The following is a 21106-nucleotide window of genomic DNA, read 5'->3' on the forward strand; positions in this document are numbered from 1 at the left end:
TGTAGGGGCTTTTAAAACTGTAGGTGACAAACTTCCGTCCCATAGAAAGTTCACTTATTTGGAAGAATAGGCCTGTTTCCTACTGATGCTGGATGAATGAGTATGCTTCTAAAACAAAAGCACAATTATATATTCAAAGAAGTTTACAGCCAGAAGGACCAAAGCTGAAGTCTAATCTAAGCTTCTCATTTCACAAAAGAGGAAACACAGATCCAGAGAACTAAAGAGACAGACCAATCAAACCTGGCTGTCACCATTACAGATATTAATCGAAGAATGTATCAGCCCAAGAAATTCCCAGCTTCTTACGCTTTTTGACATATGACAATTCTCTTTTATCAACATGTGAATAATGGGCCTCTCTTAGATTCATGTAATCTCTAAACAATACTCATAGATTCCTGCTCATTAGTTTGGCTACAAAATACTGTTTATATGCTCCAGCAACTTCTTTGCTATAAAAGGTTTCAACATTTAGGGATTCCATATTGAATCTTGAAGCTGTCTTATCAAAACTCCCTGCAATCCTATCAGTTGCAAATGACCACCACGGGCTTAAGGCATTCCATGTCTCAAAACTCTAACACTTCAGACAGAAAAGAAACTCAACAGGGCAAGCACTTCTAACCAAAGAAACCATAGGACAGACCAACTTTCCTCTACTTTACTGTTTACTGAAGAAGATAAACAAACAAATTAAGAATAGAACAGAGGAAGGAAAGTACTATGTGTTTTCTCAGGGGATCACTTAGCAAAGATACATCCCTGAGATTTAAATAACTTTCTCCCAAGAATGGAAAATCCTGAACAGGGTTACTAAGGTTCTAAATAGGAACTATGAGGGGAAAAAGAACACAAAAAACAGTTCAGTCTTATACCATTTTGATTATGGTCTCAAAGTTCTATTGAAGACAGCAGGAACATTTTTAAGTAAAAGACAGTAATGGACTCCTATATCTGGAAGTAATCTAAAAATTATGCAAAAACAAACAAAGAAACAACAACAACAACAACAAAATACCTATCATCTTACAGGTGAAAAAACTAAGATACTAAACTACTTGCCCAAGATCATATGTCAGTGGTGTCAGAGTCAAAAGATCCTATGTTCACCTGGCTTCCAACCTAGCATAGTTTTCAAGAACCACACTACCTCTGTTGCAAACTTGTTCCTCTTTTCAATCTACATAGGCCACAAAATACAATTTGCTTGAGTCCTGTTTCAAGAAGCTTAGAATGTAAAGCTTGAGGACTCGATAATTTTAGAATGTATTATAGTCCCATTTGTTTGAGTCCTGTTTCAGGAATGGGAATGATAAAACAAATGGGGCCAATACTCAGAATAGATGATTCTGGGCAAAAGGTATAGAGGTGTGTTCTTCGTGTTATTTTTATTTTTGAAAACTTCAGGTAGATTTAACATTATTTCTAAATACACATATATTTACATTGAAATTATCATTGTTTTCATATCACGGCCCTCTCATCACTATTATTATTGCTTTAATCATTATCACTTTTACAGAATTGCTTTAAATGTGGATGTAATTCCTTGTAGGCATTATTTTATCCAAATGGATCACCAAAATAATCTTAAAAACCTACCATTTTCCATCTCTCTACTCCTCCTGGTTTCTCCAAAAGTCACAATTTAAAAAGAAATTAGTGACAAAATTTTGGTATTAGTGGAGAATTGATATGATACTAATGCAATCAATACTAGCAACTGTCAGAATTAACTTCTTTCCCTGAATCCCAACTCTGTTCCTATGGCAAATCTTTTCATAAAGGGGACTGGGGAGTGGCAGAGAAAATACCTTAATTTTTCCAGAGTGAAAAGAATGGTAATTTGGTTTATTCAAGTCTGCTTACAATCGTATTTTCTTTTTTTTTTTTTTTTTTTGGTTAAAGATCATGTTCCTGAGCCAAAGCAACGTATTTTTTAAAAAGTGCTATTCTATTAACTCAATTTAAGTCCCTTTATTAAGTTGGGTGTACCTCTACTTCAAAAAGGCTGATTTATTCTTCAACCCTGCAGAAATCTTAAACCTTATTTGAACAGTAACATGCATAACTGGCTTGTACCAGAGGTGAGAGTAAAACTCAGCCTTGAGGATTACACACATATGTACACAGGAATGAATACATGTGAAACTTAGGAAATCTGAAAAAGAGTAGTATCAATATACTGATTTTAATATTGTACTATAGGTTTTCCAAATGCTACACAGGGTCAAAGGTACACTGGATCTCTGTAATTTTTGGCAAGTATATTTGAACTTACAAATACCGTTAAAATTTCAATTGAAAAATTAAACTCTTAAGCCCTTATGCATACAACTTGTTCTCAGATGGTTCAGAATAAAATTGTGTGTGTGTGTGTGTGTGTGTGTGTGTGTGTGTGTGTTTGTAGAGGAGGGGCTGGTGGGGAGGCAGGCAGGGAGGAACGGGAATGATAAAACAAATGGGACCAATGCTCAGAATAGGTGATTCTGGGCAAAAGGTATAGAGGTGTGTTCTTTGCATTATTTTTATTTTTGCAAACTTGAAGTAGATTTAAAATTATTTCTAAATACAAACACATTTACATTGAAATTATCACTGTTTTCATATCACGGCCCTCTCATCACTACTGAGTATTATTGCTTTAATCATTATCACTTTGATAGAAGTAGCGTTTCATTTGAATTTCCTTTATTTGGATTGTCATGCTCAAGTCATTTGTATGGTTTTTTATTACAAATGTAAATATTTTCTTCATTGATTTGTGATTTTTCTAACCTATCCTATTTTAAATATGCTAAACTTCTGTCATATTTGTTCTGTTTCAAATAAAAGAATCTTGAAGCTTTTTTTAAGGCAGTTCAGATAATTCCATTTCAAGCAATGCTTATAAAGGAAAGTAAGATTACACTCAGGTAGCCACATTTTGTGATGAGTATACCCTTTATATGGCACCACTTCAGTCAACTAGTATGCATCTTTACATCATCCAATGTGGATAATGTAATAATCTCACCCAAATAGAAATAAAAATGGAAAGATACAGTTTTTGCCCCTGCATACCACACACATTGAATAAAGTCTTTTCTATTTAGTCTAAATTCTAAATAGACTGTAGAAACTTTCAATCATCCCATCAGAAATATAAACTCTGTAAGATACATAGGCCGTTAGAAAAATGGTCACGTTTTAAAAAGCAGTCGTTAGTTTATTTTTAATATATAAACTAATTCTCTTTCAAATCATTATTTCCAGACATCAGAGTAATGTGTCCAGTTAGGCTACAAAACTACAGGCTTCTAATATTTCCCATAAGCCAAGAGACAATAGCCTCATTCACCATTCATATTGAAAAAGCACAATGTCATGTAATTTATATAAGCCATAAATGGAACAGTAGCTTCATGCAGCTTGAGACCAATTAATGCAAGTCTTGCTAAATCTACTAAATTTCTTAGGGTATGAAAAATATGCAGTCACTACAACTCCCAAATGTATTCATCAAGTCTAAAATTTCAGAACTTGAGTGTAACAATATACAAATACACTTTCTCCACAAGGAGGAAGCAGAAAATACACTTAAATAGTTTCTGTACTTTACTAAAATTTAAAGGATAACATAGTTGATGTACCTCGTTTTAACATTTTCCAACAAGATAGTAAGAAAATTAATCTTGGAAAGGTTGATAATTCTTTCCATATATTCTAACAAACCAATACCTAAAAAGAATCAGACCATCCTAAACCATTCCATATGAATAGTAAACAGCAAAATGGAAAAAAATATACTTACCATCTGGTAAAAAATGGAAACTTTCAGTCAAAATAGCTCAATAAAGAATCTCAAATGAAGGTACCAAGTCCTATTTTCTATGTGATTTCATATTCATGCTTTTACCCTATAATGACATGATTTTTTAATCACGAAGAATTCAAATGGACTATATAACTTAGTTTTATGATCAGGAAAGTTTTACATTACCTGTTGATAAGTTTCACATCTTTTATTTAAAAAACAGGTATTTATACTTTTATGTATAATATGCTTTTTTTCTCATAAGATCTGAATGCTTAGGAAAGCTGAAAAGAAACTGGACAAATATCTGCTGTTAAAAACCCTAGTATATTTTCAAGAAAAACTGAAGTTGAAAACAAGCTCATATTCCTTCAAAATGTGTAGCCGCCTGTATGAGAACAAGTCTTATACGAAAATGCTGGCTGTATTCCAAAATAAATTTTTTCACGTTATACCTTGTCGATTCCACTGGCACAAACAAAACTTTAAAACTCCCCAGGTGTTGAGTTATTTCACATGCTGTTTTAGTAAAAACAAGTGGTTCATTTCTGATTACATTTCACAGTACCAGGAACAGAGCTAGAGAGTGCTAAGCTTGTGGGCACTATCCTTTCTCCTATTTTAAAAATGTGTGTTAGGGAGTGGGGAAGTTGGGAATGGAAAGTCTAGGAGAATTTGGAAAGACAGGACTCAGGGGGCAGGTCTTTCCCCAGGTACTTAACTGAAAGAGTAAATTCATGTGAAAATAAATAAGGATCCAGGAGTTGGGGAAAGAAGAGTTAAGTTTCAAGTTCTAGAAACTGTTGTACGTGAGTTAGTGGAAGTGGATAAAATGTCGTCACGGTGTCTGCTCAAGATTAAGTAAAACACAGAAGCAAAATTACCTATTACGAGAAAAAGAAACTTCTTAGTTGGTTACAAAAATAAACTTGGCCTTTTTGAGTACGTACAATGTTCCTTTTTCCATTCTGGAAGGCCAGGCGGTGCTTTGCGACCCTTTCATGGGGTCGCTCTGAGCCACCTCACCATTAGGATGACAATTCCATGGAAGCAAAACCTTTTAGGTTTCCCTGTTTCAATGCCCTCATTTCCCCCGCCCCCCATAAGTCGATAGAAGTCCCCTCAGATCCTGTCACGTAACGTGGCATAACCCTTAATTACTTCTTAATCTACAATGCACACTGAAAACATTTTCTGCACACCTTAAAAAAAAACATTCAGACACCCCAAAGATCCAAGAATAACTTCTACAGTCAATGGTGACAACGTGTAAAGTCAACATTTTCTCGGCATACCAGTACCTTCCAAGCCCCCAGGTGTTGATCCCGGAGAGCGCCTTCTTGGCAGGGCCAGGCCCCTGGACGGAGGAGCGGTGCCGGTTACTCCTTGTTTAATTTGAATCGAAAACACGTTTTCCCCATTCTTGAAGCCCTGCCCTTTTTATTAGGCTTTACACCGCCCAAATGTGAGGTTTACCTCGCTGGGAGAAAAAAAGCCACACGCAAATGTCACAACCCCACTTGGCAATAGTCCTACTCCTCAGTGCCTCGAGGGGCACACTGAAGACAAACCGGTTTATTCCCACTGTGCAGTTGAAGTCCTTAAAAAATCATTTCGCTTGCGCGTGGGGTGGTCGGGGAGGAGGCGGCAGAGGGTGAACACAGATAAGAGTGAAGGAATTCAGAGCTTAAAGGTGAGACTTACATGCTGACATTACTGCCCCGAGGTCCCCTTTGGCCGTAGGATCATCCTCCACTACCTTCCTGGCTCTGCTACCGCTGCTCCACCGAGGGGGACCCCCAGGCACCCGGCCGTGCGCCGCGAAGGGACTCTCCTTCACTCGGTTTCTGGAGAGTTCATGGGGTTTCCCGACGGCGCAAGGTGAACTGCGGGCGTTCAGCGCAGGGCCTGTGAGCAGGCAGGCTGGCGGCAGGTTCCTCCTCGCAGGGAAGTTGGCAGGGCGAGGGCGAGAGGCTGAGGAAGTCGGATGTGCGCGGGGCTGGTGCTGGTGCTGCGGTGACCGGGCCGGGCAGGGGCGCGGGGGCGGAGGGGTGCGCGTCGCAGGTCCTCGCCCCTGCTGGCGTGAGGCGGGACTCTCGGTGGCCTCCCTGAGGTCTCGGGTCCCCCTCGCGGGCGCGGGCTGCTCTTCCCTGGCCCGTGCGCTCCGCCCGCGCTTCCGGCGCCGCGGCGTGGCTGGAGCTGGGACTCAGGTGCGGCGGCCCCGGCTGCGGGCGGCGTCAGGCCGGACTCCAGCGGCACGGGTCTGGGCGCTTCGCGGCTGGGGCTGTCCCGAAGGCGCATCTGCCCCACCCAGGATCCTCAGCCCCAGGGCGGAAAAGGATAAGTCGCCCCGCGGGACGAACAGGCGCTCTCGGAGCAGCGGCGAGGGGAGAGTGGCGGGGGTCGGCGTGGGGTGGGCAGTGGGCGCAGAGCCGGGCTAGCTCCCGGGCGGGGAGGGGACGGGGCGGACCCGGAGGTCGCCAGAACGCCAGGAGCGCTGAACTCGGGAGACCCTCGGCGAGAGAAAGAAGCTGGGAAGGCAGGCACTCCTGCGGCATCTCCCCCGCGCTGGCAGCCCACCCGAGTCCCCGCGCGGGGCCCCCTGCCACACTCCCGGGCTGTCGCTTTGCTTCACTTTTCTGTCACTTTTTTTTACTTCACTTTTCTATCTTCTCTCACTAGTTCTCTTGCTCGAAAAAATGAAGGGATGTGAACAGGAGGCTGGGAAGATGGTCACATAACATTTTATTGAGAGGGACGGATTTGCCAACACAAATCCAGCTGTTCGTTGGGGAAAGTCAGCTGCCTGCTCTCCAATGCTCCTATAAAGTAGCTGCCTGGCAAAGGGATCTGGACACACCTCCTTGGGAATGAGAAGAGGGAAGGGCTCACACTTGGAGAGAGCGTTTCTTCCCATTATGTACTGCCAGAGTTAATCCACAAAATGCTAGAGGCAAAACTTCCAGTGCCAGGGCTGTATGCACATCCAGAACCTCAACAGCCCAGCTTGCACGGTGTACACACTGGCACATGCACAGGCCACACGCAGAAGTGCCCTAACAATTATCTAACGCTGATTAGCTTAGCTTATGATAGAAAACTGTTGGTGGGTGGGGGGGTGTGCGGAAGAGGTAAAGCAGAACTTACTCAGTTACAAGCAGAAAGGAAGCTGGAACGCTGCCACTAATTCCAGAGGCCTGAACATCTAGGGTGTGTTCTACATGTCACTTTTATCGGTATTTATTTTGATGAATAAACAGTATGATTAATAGAGACATTTAATTGTAGCATTTAAGGGAAGCTTAAGTTCTTATGCCCAACTCTCTCACATTAGCAGGTAAAGAAATGAAACTTTGATCAGATCTGAGATCTATGCACACTAGCTAGAGGTGACCAGGGGCTAAGACCAGGTTCCCAGACTCCCCTTTTGAGTTAGCCGCTGTAACGCAATATAGTCCCAAAGAAATTTAGGTGCCGCTCGTGGAATTTTTTAAAAGCAACATGTATTTCACGGTTTTGTGGGTCAAGAATCTGTATGTGCCTTAGCTCAGTGTCTCTCAGGAGGCTACAATTAGAGTGGTGACAAGGCTATGGTCCGATCTGAAGGCTTGACAAGGGAAAGATCTACTTTCAAGTTCACGTATGTATTTCTTTCAGTCATAGATTTTTAAAGCTAGAAGAAACCTGGAAACATAGGAGCAAACAAAGAAATATAAATAACTGCCAGGCATGGTGGCTCATGCCTGTAATTCCAGGACTTTGGGAAACTGAGGAGGATCACTTGAGGTCAGGAGTTCGAGACCAGCCTGGCCAACATGGTGAGACCTCATCTCTACTGAAAAAAAAATTAGCCAAGCGTGGTGGCGCACACCTGTAATCCCAGCTACTCAAGAGGCTGAGGCAGGAGAATCACTTGGAACTGGGAGGTGGAGGTTGCAGTGAGCTAAGGTTGCACCACTGAACTCCAGCCTGGGCAGCAGAGCAAGACTTTGCCTCAAAAAAAAAAAAAAAAGAAAGAAAGAAAAGAAATGTAAATAACTGCATTATTCAGTATTCCCTAGAAAAACAGAGCCAACTATCTGTGTATGTGTTTAGATAGATGTGTTTTAGTTTTAAGGTATCGTGGTGGTACAAGAGCAAAATCTGCAGTCAGGCAGGCTGGAGATTCAGAGAAGAGTTATAGTCCAAGTCCAAAGGCAGTCTGGCAGAATTCCTTCTTGCTTAGGGTAGATCAGTCTTTCTCTGTTAAGGCCTTCAGCTGATGAGATGAGGCCTACCTGTAGTATGGAGGATAATCTTTGTACATAGTCCACTGATTTTTCATAGTTTTTATTGTGATTTTTGTTTTTGAAATTTATTTATTTTTTTCTTTTCTTTTTTTTTAAATTGCATTTTAGGTTTTGGGGTACATGTGAAAAACATGCAAGGTTGTTGCATAGGTGCATACTGGTAGTGTGATTTGCTGCCTTCCTCCCCTTCACCTATATCTGGCATTTCTCCCCATGCTATCCCTCCCCAACTCCCCACCCCCCCGCTGTCCCCCCCACCCCCCCCACCAGACCCCAGTGTATGGTGCTCCCCTCCCTGTGTCCATGTGTTCCCATTGTTCAATACCCGTCTATGAGTGAGAACATGTGATGTTTGATTTTGTGTTATCTTTAATTGACAGATTATAATTGTATATATTTGTGGGGTACAATGTGATATTTTATATATGTATATGAGGTGAAATGATTATCTCAAGCTGATTAACATATCTTTTTTTGTAATAAGAACATTTGAAATTTACTCAACAATTTTGAAATATGCAATGTATTATTATTATCTATATTCATTATGCTGTGAAATAGATTTCAAAAACTTATTTCTTCTAACTGAAACTTTCTATCCTTTGACCAATATTTCACCATTCCACCTCACCTCACCCTCTGGCCTCTGGTAACCACCATTCACTCTCTACTTCTATGAGTTTGTTTTAGATTCACATATAAGTAAGACCATTTGGTATTTCTCTTTCTGTCCATCAATGGATGAATGGATAAAGAAAACATGGAGTATATACACAACAGAATGCCATTCAACCTTTAAGATAGAAATTCTGTCATTTGTGACATGTGGATGAACCTGGAGGACATTATTCAAAGCCCACTGATTCAAATGTTAATCTCATCCAAGAAATGCCAACACAGACACACATAGAATAACATTTGGCCAAATACCTGGACACCATGGCCAAGCCAAGTTAACACATAAAATTAACCATCATATTAACCAAAAAAACATAGACATACATCTAGAATACAGTAGTTTTTACGTGTACTGTTATATGTTAAACTGTTCATAATTTTATGCATTGAAATTAATATAAGAATCATAGCTAAAATATTTCAACGAGTCAGTGCCTGTCACTGGTCACTTTGTTAATAAAATCTGTATATCTTGACAGTTTTGTCTTCAAACTAAGAATTTGTTCTTTTCTTTTGAAAAAGCATGTTAGGGAAATGGAGTGTATGGTGGAGAGTACATAGCCCTTTAATGCAGTAGACCTGGATTCTAAACTTGACCCTACAGTTTGTCAGCATTGTGAATTCTGGCAGTTTACTATGTAAACTAAGCTTGATTTGTAAAGTAAGAATACTAATACTTATAATGTTAAACTCATAGAGCTGTTAGGCAGTTTCAATGACACATTCTGATGTCATTAGACATTCTAATGACATGAAGCACTCAGCATATTTCCTGGAATTTGCTAATATTAGTTGTCTCTGCCTGCCCTACTTATCATATTATCCTAAAACTGAAAACTGCCAAGACCACATTCCTCTACATACAGGAATCCTCTGACAACATTCCCGGCAAAATGAATATTGAATTTCTGTTTGAATCCCTTAACATTGATGCATACTCAACTATGAGAAACTTCCTCTTTCCGTGGATTGAATCAAACACTCATGCTTTCAACTCCCATTCAAAACAAGCACATTCTCTTTTCCACAATAAGCCTTTCAAATATCTGAAGACAGCTATCATCTTTCTATTCAGCCTTCCTTCATTCAATTTTGACAGCCCTAGTTATTTTAACCATTCAGTGTCTGGCTCCTCACCACACATGTTACTTGCCCTTCCCCATCTGCATGTGAGTCATCATCAGCCCTCTTCACAATGTATTCAAAGTGGATTTCAAACCTCAGCCGTGAACTGGATATTACTCTTGTGTAAATAAAAGTGTTGATTTTTGAGCAGCAAAAAATTGCTTCAGCAACACAAATTCTATCATTTGTGACAGCATGGATGAACCCAGAGGACATTATGCAAAGTCCAGTGATTTAAATGTTAATCTCATCCAGGAAACACCTTCACAGACACATGCAAAATAATGTTTGACCAAATATCTGAACACCATGGCCAAGCCAAGTTGACACATATAATTAAGCATCACATTAACCAAAAAGAGATGGACATACACATAAAATAACATATAGCAGGAATAGTAACTATAGTAAATTGACTTTCTACTATGTGCCAGGGAGTATATAAATTTTATTCTACAAATCAAGTAGTTAAAGAAATATATATTTGTAAATAATTCAATCCAATTGGAAATTTCTGTGTTTATATTTCATTCTGCCTTAATCCAAATCCTCCCGTTTCATCAAGTTTCTTGCTTTCTTCAGCAGAGAGGGTAGAAGAAATGTGATCTTTGACTTACTTGTGTCACTTACTTGTGACTCTCTTTCTAAGAGAATCAACTTTTTTGGTCACTGGCCATTGGCCCACATAGGATGTCAGTCTGGTAAGTGAGCCTCTTTCAGGCTCTCTCTTGATTATCTTGATGGCCTATCACAGTCTTCATCAGCCTGGCCCCACCAAGCAGTCCTTCTCTCTTTGTGGCCTTGCCTTCTTCCTGAGCCTCTATCTGAGAGGCAGCACATATGGCTTCTATTAAAAACCACTTCGCTTTGGGAGGCTGAAGAGGGAGGATCACAAGGTCAAGAGATCGAGACCATCCTGGCCAACATGGTGAAACCCCATCTCTACTAAATAATACAAAAATTAGCTGGGCATGGTGGTGTACACCTGTAGTCCCAGCTATTTGGGAGGCTGAGGCAGGAGTATTGCTTGAACCTGGGAGGCGGAGGTTGCAGTGAGCTGAGCTTGTGCCACTGCACTCCAGCCTGGTGCCTGGAGACAGAGCAAGACTCTGTCTCAAAAAAAAAAAAAAAAAACCACTTAACCCCTCATCTCACAAACTGCCCCTCCCCCACCCAATCTCTTTTAAAATGAGAGAAGAGAGATAGCTTCTCATTTTCTCTTTCTAACGGAATGCAGTAGGCCAAGTTCTGTGCCTTATGAGCAATAGAACAGGCTTTGTAAGATAAACTAGTGAAGGGGATCAAAATATACCATCCCATGATATGCCATCCCATGATATGCTACATTGGCATCATGACTATTTTGAGCTGAAGGCAATTAGGAAGCAGGAAACACAGAAAGAGCTCTTTGTCCTCCCCTGATTTGCCTAAAAGCAGGACATGAATGTCCCTTTGTGAAGGTGTTCTTCCTTCCTTCTCCCAAAACTCCCTTTGTGAAGGTTTCCTCTTCCTTCTCCCAGGAAGAGGAAGACAACCATTCTTACTGGAATTGGAATGTCAGCACCAACATTGGTATGCACAAACAAACCTTACTAAAATAACACTTATCGTCCATTAGTTCCCCTTTATATATTTATCTTATCACAGTTTACTGTCCCTGGAAGCCTAAACCCCTTTTCCTTTGTCTTGTCAGTTCTCCGTAAATTTATCTCTCTTTGTTAAGATGGTATATAAGCTCCAAATTCTAATCACATCTTGGAGTTACCCATCATTGAATTCTTCTATATATATGTACATTGCATGCATAAATAAATTCTGGGGTTCTTTGTTCCTGTTAATCTGTCTTTTTGAAGTGTAATTCACAGTCCCAAGTCACTGAGCATAAGAAGGTAGAAGAAAAGTTTTAATCTCCTTTCCTACAGAAGTCATTGGAAGTTTCTGAATAGACAAGAGCATGATCTGACATATGTGACAGACTGTAGGAAATTTAAAAGTGGGAACAAGGAGACTATTTAGCAGTCTGTTGCATAATCCAGGTAGGAGATAATAATGCATCGTATGAATGATGGTGGTGAAAATGGAAGTGATGAGAAGTAATTGGATATGGGATATTTTGAAGGTGATTTGCTTATAATTAGATATTGAGTATGAGAGAAAGCAGAGACAAAGAATACTCTGAAATTTTTCACTTATGCAACTGAGTGAATGGAGTTTTTACTCACTGAGTTGGAGAAGACTCAGGGGAGTGTGGAAACAGTTTTGGGAAGAAAAGTCAAGAGTTCAGTTTTGGACATGGTAAGTCTGAGATAGTGTAATACATGCAGCTAACTCACTGCCTGGAACTTACTAAGTATTTGATAAAAGTTTTTAATTAAGAACGCATTACATTCTAAGATTTTGTCTGAAGTCAATGTCAAACCTAATAGGTGATTGCAGAATGAACTTTCATGGTTAAGATGGAATTCTAATTAAGTCTGAAGAATAGGTTGGATTTACACTGACAGTTTGAACCAGTGGAACTGTTTTAACAGCAATGTAGGAAAAGATGAAAAATTTTTAAAAATTGTGGGAAAGTAAACAAATAGCCTAGCTACAGAGGTAGATTCTAGAGGCCAATCAGGAGAGAATGGCTGATTGATGGTAAATTGTGGAAGGTTTGGAGAATCAGTTTGACTTGATCCTACAGGACATGCGGAACCAATTAAACATTATTATTATTATTATTATTGCTGTTGGTCTTTTGTTTTTGTTTATCTTGTTGTCAAGGAAGCCACAGAATTAAAGCAATGTTGTAGAAAACTAATCAGAATGGACTATAGTAAAGAAGACTTCTGCAAGAAGAGAAGTTAGAAAGTCATTGCAGTAGCACTGGGTGAGATAATGAATACTGTAGCACCAATAAAAATATTAATTTGAGGAGAATGGAACTATGGTGAGGTGGAAATGTGAAGTTGAAGAGACCTAATTCTTATCTAGTCCAATCCTTCATAACAGATATCTAAGCTCTTTGGTGCCTGACATTATGCAAAGTATGGCTGGCTAAATTTTTGTTAATTTATACAATTATATATTATTTTTTTGGCTATTTCTACATGATATAGCTGTGGGAATTATTAGGGCTGCTTGCCACTGGGGTGATTATTCTTCTCAGGACATGTAGAATTGTTCTTCCATTTCTTTTGAATGTTAGGCACGGTAATGAGTTGGTTTGGCAAATGAGATATGAGTATAAATAATGTGTGTCATTTTGGGGCAGGAGCTGTGAAGAAGTAGAGCACAATTTGTCATCTTTTCTTCCTCCTGACACAGCAAAGTGCCATATTCTAAGTGGTGGAGGTTTCGCCAGCCTGTATTCCAGAGTGAGGATGATGTGGAGTGGCTCCAGACAACCTATAGGAGAAATATAGCATGAGCCCCTAATAAGCTTTAGGTGCTGTAAGCCACTAAGATTTGGAGTTGTTACTAAGTATAATCTAACTGATCCTGATTGATACAGTATTTATTATCTAAAGAATAAATAAATAAATATATAGTCAGTTGTCAAGTATAGTTAAATAATTAAAAGGATCTCCTTTACATGGGAAACTTTATCTTTTTATTATTTCAAAACTATTGAGCAACAGACATATTGCTGATGTACAATGAAAAGTCTAGCCAAAAAGAGACAAGCACAAACAGGAAGTAATAGTTTTGCTTTATTGAGTTGATTCTGTACAAATTTACTGTGATCTGTTTTTAAAATATCAAAGTGAAGTAGGTTTCCACGGATTTGGCAGAAAATGGAAATTGTATGTATGTTTGTGTGTGTGTGTGTGTGTGTGTGTGCATGACAGAAACCAAAATCAAATTTCCCATCGGAGAATGATAAACTGGAATAGAAGTAAGCACGTTGTGAAACCAAATCAAATATCCTTTATATGAGGGCTCTTGATCCAGAATTTAATATCAGAGATTTTGTTTTACCTTTGGAGAAAAGGTTGATTAATTTAAAAGGATAGGCACACTCTTTAGAACGATGTCATTTTATTTAGAACTATGCAGCCAAGAATTTATTTATAGAGATGAAGAGACAATCAACTTTAGATTTCAGGTATATTAGAGCACATTTTGGTTGTTTTCTTGAAAAGAAAATACAATAGCAATTTGCGAAGCTTTTATCTAGACTAAGCAGCAAGTTTTTAAAATTATAGAATAAATAATTCTGAGAATGGAGTGTGCTCATTTAGATTGACTACCCATAAAAGCACCTACAAGAAAGTGACACTTAATGATCTTAAGATGTATCTGGTTGACAAAATGGAGCCAGCCATGCCTTAATTTAGAAGAAAAACAATCGAGGCAAAGGGATCTACTTACTTCAAAAAATATAAGTCAGGAAAACATATAACAAGCTTGAGAGGAGGAAAAGAAGGTTGATATGGGTAAAACATAATGGAAAAAGGAGAGAAAATAGGAAAGCAGACATACTAGCGGGGTCAGATTATGTGGAGTCTTGTAAGTCAAGGTACAGAATGGAATTTTATTTTGAGTGATACAATATGCTATTAAGGGACTCTTTTTTTTTTTTTGAAACAGGTCTCACTCTGTCCCCTGGGAGACTGGAGTACAGTGGTACCATCATGGCTCACTGCAGCCTCAACCTCCTGGGCTCAAGTGATCCTCCGACCTCAGTCTCCTGAGTAGCTGGGACTACAGATGCACACCATCATGCCTGGCTAAATGTTTTTATTTTTTGTAGAGAAGGGATTTCTCCACATTGCCCTGGGCTCAAGGGATCCACCTGCTTTGGCCTCCAAAAGTGCTGGGATTACAAGTGTGAGCTACCATGCCTGGCCTAATTAAGGGATTTAAACAGGGATTTGACAGTTAGATGCTGGTTTGAGGATGGATTACAGAGGAGCAATCATGAAAGCATGTAGTGATGGTTAATTTTATGTGTCAATTTGGCAGGGCTACAGGGTGCCCAGACACTTGGTTAAACATTATTCTGGATGTTTCCAGGAAGGCATTTTATGGGTGAGATTAACATTTAAATCAGTGAACTTTGAGTAAAACAGATTACTCAAAATGTTGATGTGTCTTATTTCAATCAGTTGAATGCTGGAATAGAACAGAAAGCCCAGCCTTCCCTGAGCAGGTGAGAAATCTCCTGCAGACTATCTTTGGACTTCATATGCAATATCGATTCTTCCTAGTTCTACAGCAGACAGCCTTCAGACTCAGTATGGAACATTCATTCTTTTGAGTCTCCAGCCCACCAGCTCACCCCACAGTATTTGGACTGTCAGCCCTCATACTTGCATGAACCAATTCCTTATAATAAATTTCTTTCTGTATATACAGGCATACATCCCATTGGTTCTGCTTCTCTGGAGAACCCTGACCAATAAAGAGTGACCTGGTGACTACTCAGGTGGGTATTACAGTAGTCTAGGTGGGAAATAATGGTGGCTTGAATTCTCTGGACAGAGAAGTACACAGATTTAGAATAAGTATTGGAGATTGAGGTGATGAAACAATGGTTTGGATGTGGGAGATGGAGAAGAAGAGAAGGTTCAAGGAGGACACTCATGTTTTAGGTTTGAGAAGCTGCATGGATAGTGGTCAGTAAAAGTTAATGCTGGAGAAATGGTAGTTTTGAAGGAAAGAGGACATGTCAAATATGAGATGCCTCTAGATGCCTAAGTAAAGATATCAAATAGATCATTGGCACATATGTCTGGAATTTAAAAGTAGATTTTGGAATTATCAGCAAACAGGTAGCATTTAATGCTCGCAGAATGAGACAGACTACAGTCAGACAGACTCCAGAAAGACATACAGAGAGAAGGGGGCTGAGACCATGACCCAAGACAAACTAACATTTAAAAAGAAAGAAGGGGTAACAAAGAAGACTGAGAAGAAATGGCTAATGAAGTAGGAAGTCACCGAGACAAAAGAAAAACATGCTTCAAGAAAGAGGAAGGCTTAGCAGTACTAGTGTTGGTGAGAGAAAGATGAGACATTTGGATGTGACAACATAGAGTTGCCTAGTAACTGAGACAGGAGTAGTGTTGGTGGAATGGAGGAGCCGGAAAACATAATGGAATAACCTGAGAAAAGATGAGCCTGACTTCTTTCCCTGAGCATAATGTCCTTCAGGTTCGTCCCTGTTGCCATAAATGACAGGATTTCCATAACAGCAACAATAACAACAATACTGCATGATCTCATTTATATGGGGAATCTTTAAAAAGTTAAGCTTATAGAAGTAGAGATTAAAATGGTGGTTACCAGAGGCTGGGGATAGGGGTGAAATGAGGATGTGGGATGGAGAGATATTTACCAACAGGAACTAAGGTTCAGTTAGACAGGAGAAATAAGATCTATTGTACAGCGTCTTGATCATAGTTAATAATAGTGCATCATATATTTCAAAATTGCTAAAAAACAAGGCAAGATATGTTAATTATCTGATAGAATCATTCCACAATGTATACATGTGTAAAATATCATCTTGTACCTCATGAATATATCTGATTATTATTTGTCAATTAAAAATAAAATTTTAAAAAGAAAAAAGATGAGCAATTGGCCACATTTAATTTCTACAAAATTTAGCTCTGAACTGAAAGAGAGCAATGAAACACAATGTTCTTTAAAAGGAGCATAGTACAAATGTGTTTCCCTCCAAATGAAAGTGCAAAGTAATGCTGATAGGCTAACAGAAAGGATTCAAGAAAAGAAAAAATGAAAATGGGGACAGAGAGTTGCATGAGTGATTTTCTGGAGAAGGGGGAGGGAGGGAGTTGTGGAGAAATCCAGAGTGCATATGGAGGACCTGGTCTCTGGTGGGTCCCACTATCCCACTCTGCTATCCTAGAATGGCCTTTGCAAGATGGTGATTATCTATCATTGATATGGTTTGGCTCTGTGTACCCACCCAAATCTCACTGTGAATTGTAATCCCCACATGTGGAAGGAGGCACCTGGTGGGAGGTGATTACATCATGGGGGTGGTTTCCCCCATGCTGTTCTTGTGATGGTGGGAGAGTTCTCATGAGAATTTGATGGTTTAAAAGTGGCAGTTACCCCTGCATGCTCTCTATCTCCTGCCACTTTGTGAAGAAGGTGCTTGCTTCTCCTTTGCCTTCTGCCATGATCGTAGGTTTCCTAATGCCTCCTCAGCCATTCGGAACTGTGAGTCAATTAATTTATTAATTACCCAGTCTCAGGTAGTATCTTTATAGCAGTGTGAAAATGGACAAATATAATCACAAAGCAAGAAAGTGAACTCATGGTGGGATAGACGGGTTCTTACACAGTTCATTGGAAATCCTTGGTAAGATTGAAGGATTGTTGGAATTCATATGAAAGAGAAGATGAGCTGGAAAGACAAGACGTACATAATACACTTTGGTGAAGCTATCTTCAAATTCTACACATTGGCCATCAATCATGACCATTTGTCTACTGCTCTCATTTGGAATGAATGACTCAAGGCCTGAGGCTAGAGGTAAGAGGTTAGAGATGACCTATAAAGATAGCATGGAAGATGGAGTCCTTCCCATGTTCAGTAAAATCCTATATATTTATATGCACCTAAGACACAAAATACACTACAGAACTATCCCAGGATGATCTAGCTCTTCACAAAAATTTCCTATTGATGATTCATTAAAAGAACTTCCACTCAGGTTAGGCTTTCTCAGGTTCTCATTGTGTTGAGCACCAAATGGGAATTCCACCAAGCAGTCCTTGGCTTTGCAGTGCATGTAGAAAGCACTATTGGGCCGGTGTGGTGGCTCATGCCTGTAATCCCAGCACTCTGGGAGGCCGAGGTGGGCGGATCACCTGAGGTCAGGAGTTTGAGGCCATCCTGGCCAACATAGGGAAACCCTGTTGCTACTAAAGTACAAAAATTATCCAGGCATGGTGGCAGGTGCCTGTACTCCCAGTAACTCGGGAGGCTGAGTCAGGAGAATCACTTGAACCCAGAAGGCGAAGGCTGCAGTGAGCCAAGATCACGTCGCTGCACTCCAACCTGGGTGACAGAGTGACACTCTGTCTCAAAAAATATATATATTTCTTCAGTATTTTTTCTCTTAAAGTTTTTAGGAATCCTAGACTTGAGCTTTTAGAAACTGGGGGTGGAGGGAATGGCCTTGAGGATTCACCGCCATAATAAAAACGTTTTGGTATTCTGCTGTTTTTCATCACCGTGCCCTTCACTGGCCCTGGAGCCTGAAATCCAGAGCCTCTTTGATTTAGTTTCCCCAGAGAGTATCCTCCATATCCTACTTGGTGGAGAAGGGTGGTTGCTTAACTTGTGAGGGTTGAGAGTGGAACTTTGGGCCGAGTTGTTCTTTTATAGAGAAAAGAACAACTAACAGTTGCCTACCTCACTTCGACATAAGAGGAATTCCATGCCTCCAATTTCTGAGCCTTTCTAGGTTGGTGTGGGCAGCTGTGCTTGCTTGTCATTGTTCTCCTTCTGGGTAAACATTTAGAGTTGACTTCTCTTTGCTAGGCCAGACTCCTTTCCTCCATTAGCATTCCAGGTTCATATACGGACCTCAGCATTACAGATATCTCCAGGCAACATTGGAGAGAGAATTTCTTTGAAGATGGACAAATAGATGGGATTATTAAAAATAAGTGTTAAATGGTGTATTAAATGATAAAAATGATCCTTTAAGAACTGAGGAATACTTTATAAAATTGAGCATATTTATCGTTAATCAAATTGTTGGAAATGTCAGAGCTTAGTATATTTGTTCTAGTTTTTCAAAGATGAAGATTAAAAACTAAGCTACAGTTTAAGTTTCAAAGTATATGAAATCCTCGTTATTTTTAGCTGATTTTTATATCTTCTGAGATAAATAATATTTTCCCATGTCATAGATTTTAATTAAGTGTAATTTCTAACATTGGTAAAATATATCTCACATGTTTTATTTAGCATAGCTGTATATTATTACCTTGTCTTAGTTCATACATAAATATATGTGATCTCAGTGGTGATGGTAGCCAGAATTTCTAATGCTAGTATTTAGGGCATAACCATGACATGTTAGTAAATCTTACTGCAATGATACTAAATGATTCTGAAATAACTAAGTTTTGTGCCTAGTTTTATGCCAGAAAATGTAAAACAAACCAAAAAACTAATAAATTACTCATATTTCTAGAAACAGCAACAAATAACACATACACAAAACATGCACACAGTTTACAAAATTCTATCAGCCTTTAGAGAAAAAACTCAGTAGAGGTCTAAGTCTGCATATGCAGTCAACTTGGTTGAATTTAGGAAGGAAAAAGTTGACTAGTTTTTAAAAGCTCTCTGCTGGTCTCAGAGGAGCTAATTTTATTGTTAGGATTGCCTGGCAGAGTCAGGACAACTGGGAACAGAGGAACGCACAATCCCAGGCCAAGGAATATGATTGAAAAGAAGACATGCCTATTAGACCAGAGATGAGAGTCGTTAGAAAAAAACAATGAGAAATCAAATTTGTTTGAACTGGTGCACCGAGAATAGCTACTAAAGAAACTTAACCTGAAAGTAGAGATCTCAGAAAATAAGAAATCAAGAGGTTCTAGGCTGTGGATCTAGCAGAATGAGCAGTGAACTTGGGGCTGCCAAACACAGGGCATAATGGAAAAACACGCAGCTTGAGACCCACAGAAGCAGGGATGCAAACACAGACAGTAACGTTTACTGCTCACTCCTTAGGTAATCTTGGGCAAAGATAGGTCTCTCTGAGTGTGATCTGATTTCATATCTAGAAATTAAAATAAATAATGCCCAGTTCTGTTAATTGTTATTACCAAAATTACAACTATTAAGGATACTACTTATAAGATGTCTGGCAAGTTGGAGCTTAAAAATGATATAGGAGCTAGCCAGGTGCAGTGGCTCACTCCTGTAATCCCAGCCCTTTGGGAAGCTGAGGCAGGCGTTGGCTTGAAGTCAGGAGTTTGAGGCCCATCTGGGCAACATAGTGAAACCCGGTCACTACCAAAAATACAAAAATTAGCCGGGCATGGTGGCAGGCGCCTGTAATCCCAGCTACTTGGGAGGCTGAGGCAGGCGAATGGCTTGAACCTGGGAGGTGGAGGTCTCAGTGATTCCAGTTCATGTCACTGCACTCCAGCCTGGATTCCACAGTGAGATTGCGTCTAAAAAAAAAAAGGAGGGCCAGGCGCGGTGGCTCACGCCTATAATCCCAGCACTTTGGGAGACCAAGGCGGGTGGATCACAAGGTCAAGAAATCGAGACCATCCTGGTCAACAAGGTGAAACCCCGTCTCTACTAAAAATACAAAAAATTAGCTGGGTATGGTGGCGCACGCCTGTAATCCCAGCTACTCGGGAGGCTGAGGCAGGAGAATTGCTCCGCCAGGAGGTGGAGGTTGTGATGAGCCGAGATCGCACCATTGCACTCCAGCCTGGGTAACAAGAGCGAAACTCCGTCTCAAAAAAAAAGGAGCTTTTATTATTAATAATTCCAAATCAGAATCAGGTTTTTCTAAGAAAGGAAAAATAGATGCCTCAGGGAAGAAGACAAGATTCATTAACAAAATAAATAGCCAAAATTACTCATTAATTCATATCAAGTTGGATTCTGTTCCTCTGTTTAGCGTCTGTATATTCCCATCCTGGAAATTTCTCGTAGTCAGTATTCCTTGGAATTGTGATGTAATAGATTTTGCCATCCCAAATTTTCATGGTTTGGCTGACCCACAAAGGAGGTGTGGGGTGATCAGTAAAGAGCAGATCAGCCAGGCACAGTGGCTCCTGCCTGCAATCCCAACACTTTAGGAAGCCGAGGTGGGAGGATTGCTTGGGCCCAGGAGTTTGAGTCTGCAGTGAGCTATAATTTGCACCACTGCACTCCAGCTTGAGTGGCAGAGCCAAACACTGTTTCAAAAACATAAAAAATAAATGAAGAGCAGGTCATTTGGATGGCTTGCTCTTTCCATATTTACAGTGCAAACATACAAGCCACATAAGCTGGATATTCAGCACACCTGAACTGATACCCTTAAAGCACAAAAATGTCATGAGTGATACCACCATCAGAAACTACCTTTTTTGAGGCTGGAGGTGGTGGCTCACACCTGTAATCTCAGCACCTTAGGAGGGAGGCCGAGGCGGGTGAATCGCTTGTGGTCAGGAGTTCCAGACCTACCTGGCCAACATGGTGAAACCTCATCTCTACTAAAAATGCAAA

The 21106-nt window shown here is 40.0% G+C and overlaps 1 protein-coding gene across 8 annotated transcripts in view; it reads right to left on the reverse strand.

Annotated features, from left to right (window-relative positions):
• Nucleotides 1-5709, reverse strand: part of ADGRG6 (adhesion G protein-coupled receptor G6) — a 140714-nt gene extending 135005 nt beyond the window's left edge. For 3 of the 8 annotated variants that reach the window (XM_012474509.2, XM_012474513.2, XM_064360624.1), the window contains exon 1: nt 5504-5708. In XM_012474509.2, coding sequence (XP_012329932.2) covers nt 5504-5505 — 2 coding nt within the window. In that variant the 5' untranslated portion in view covers nt 5506-5708. Of the gene's footprint in view, nt 1-5100; nt 5313-5503 lie in introns of those variants that run through there. The other 5 variants (XM_012474508.2, XM_064360623.1, XM_012474514.2 and 2 more) reach the window with 3 other exon arrangements.
• Between the last annotated feature and the right edge of the window lie 15397 nt (nt 5710-21106).

Source organism: Aotus nancymaae, unplaced genomic scaffold, assembly GCF_030222135.1.
Source record: "Aotus nancymaae isolate 86718 unplaced genomic scaffold, 86718_ANA_hifiasm-v0.15.2.pri h1tg000040l, whole genome shotgun sequence".
Classification (NCBI taxonomy): Eukaryota; Metazoa; Chordata; class Mammalia; order Primates; family Aotidae; genus Aotus; species Aotus nancymaae.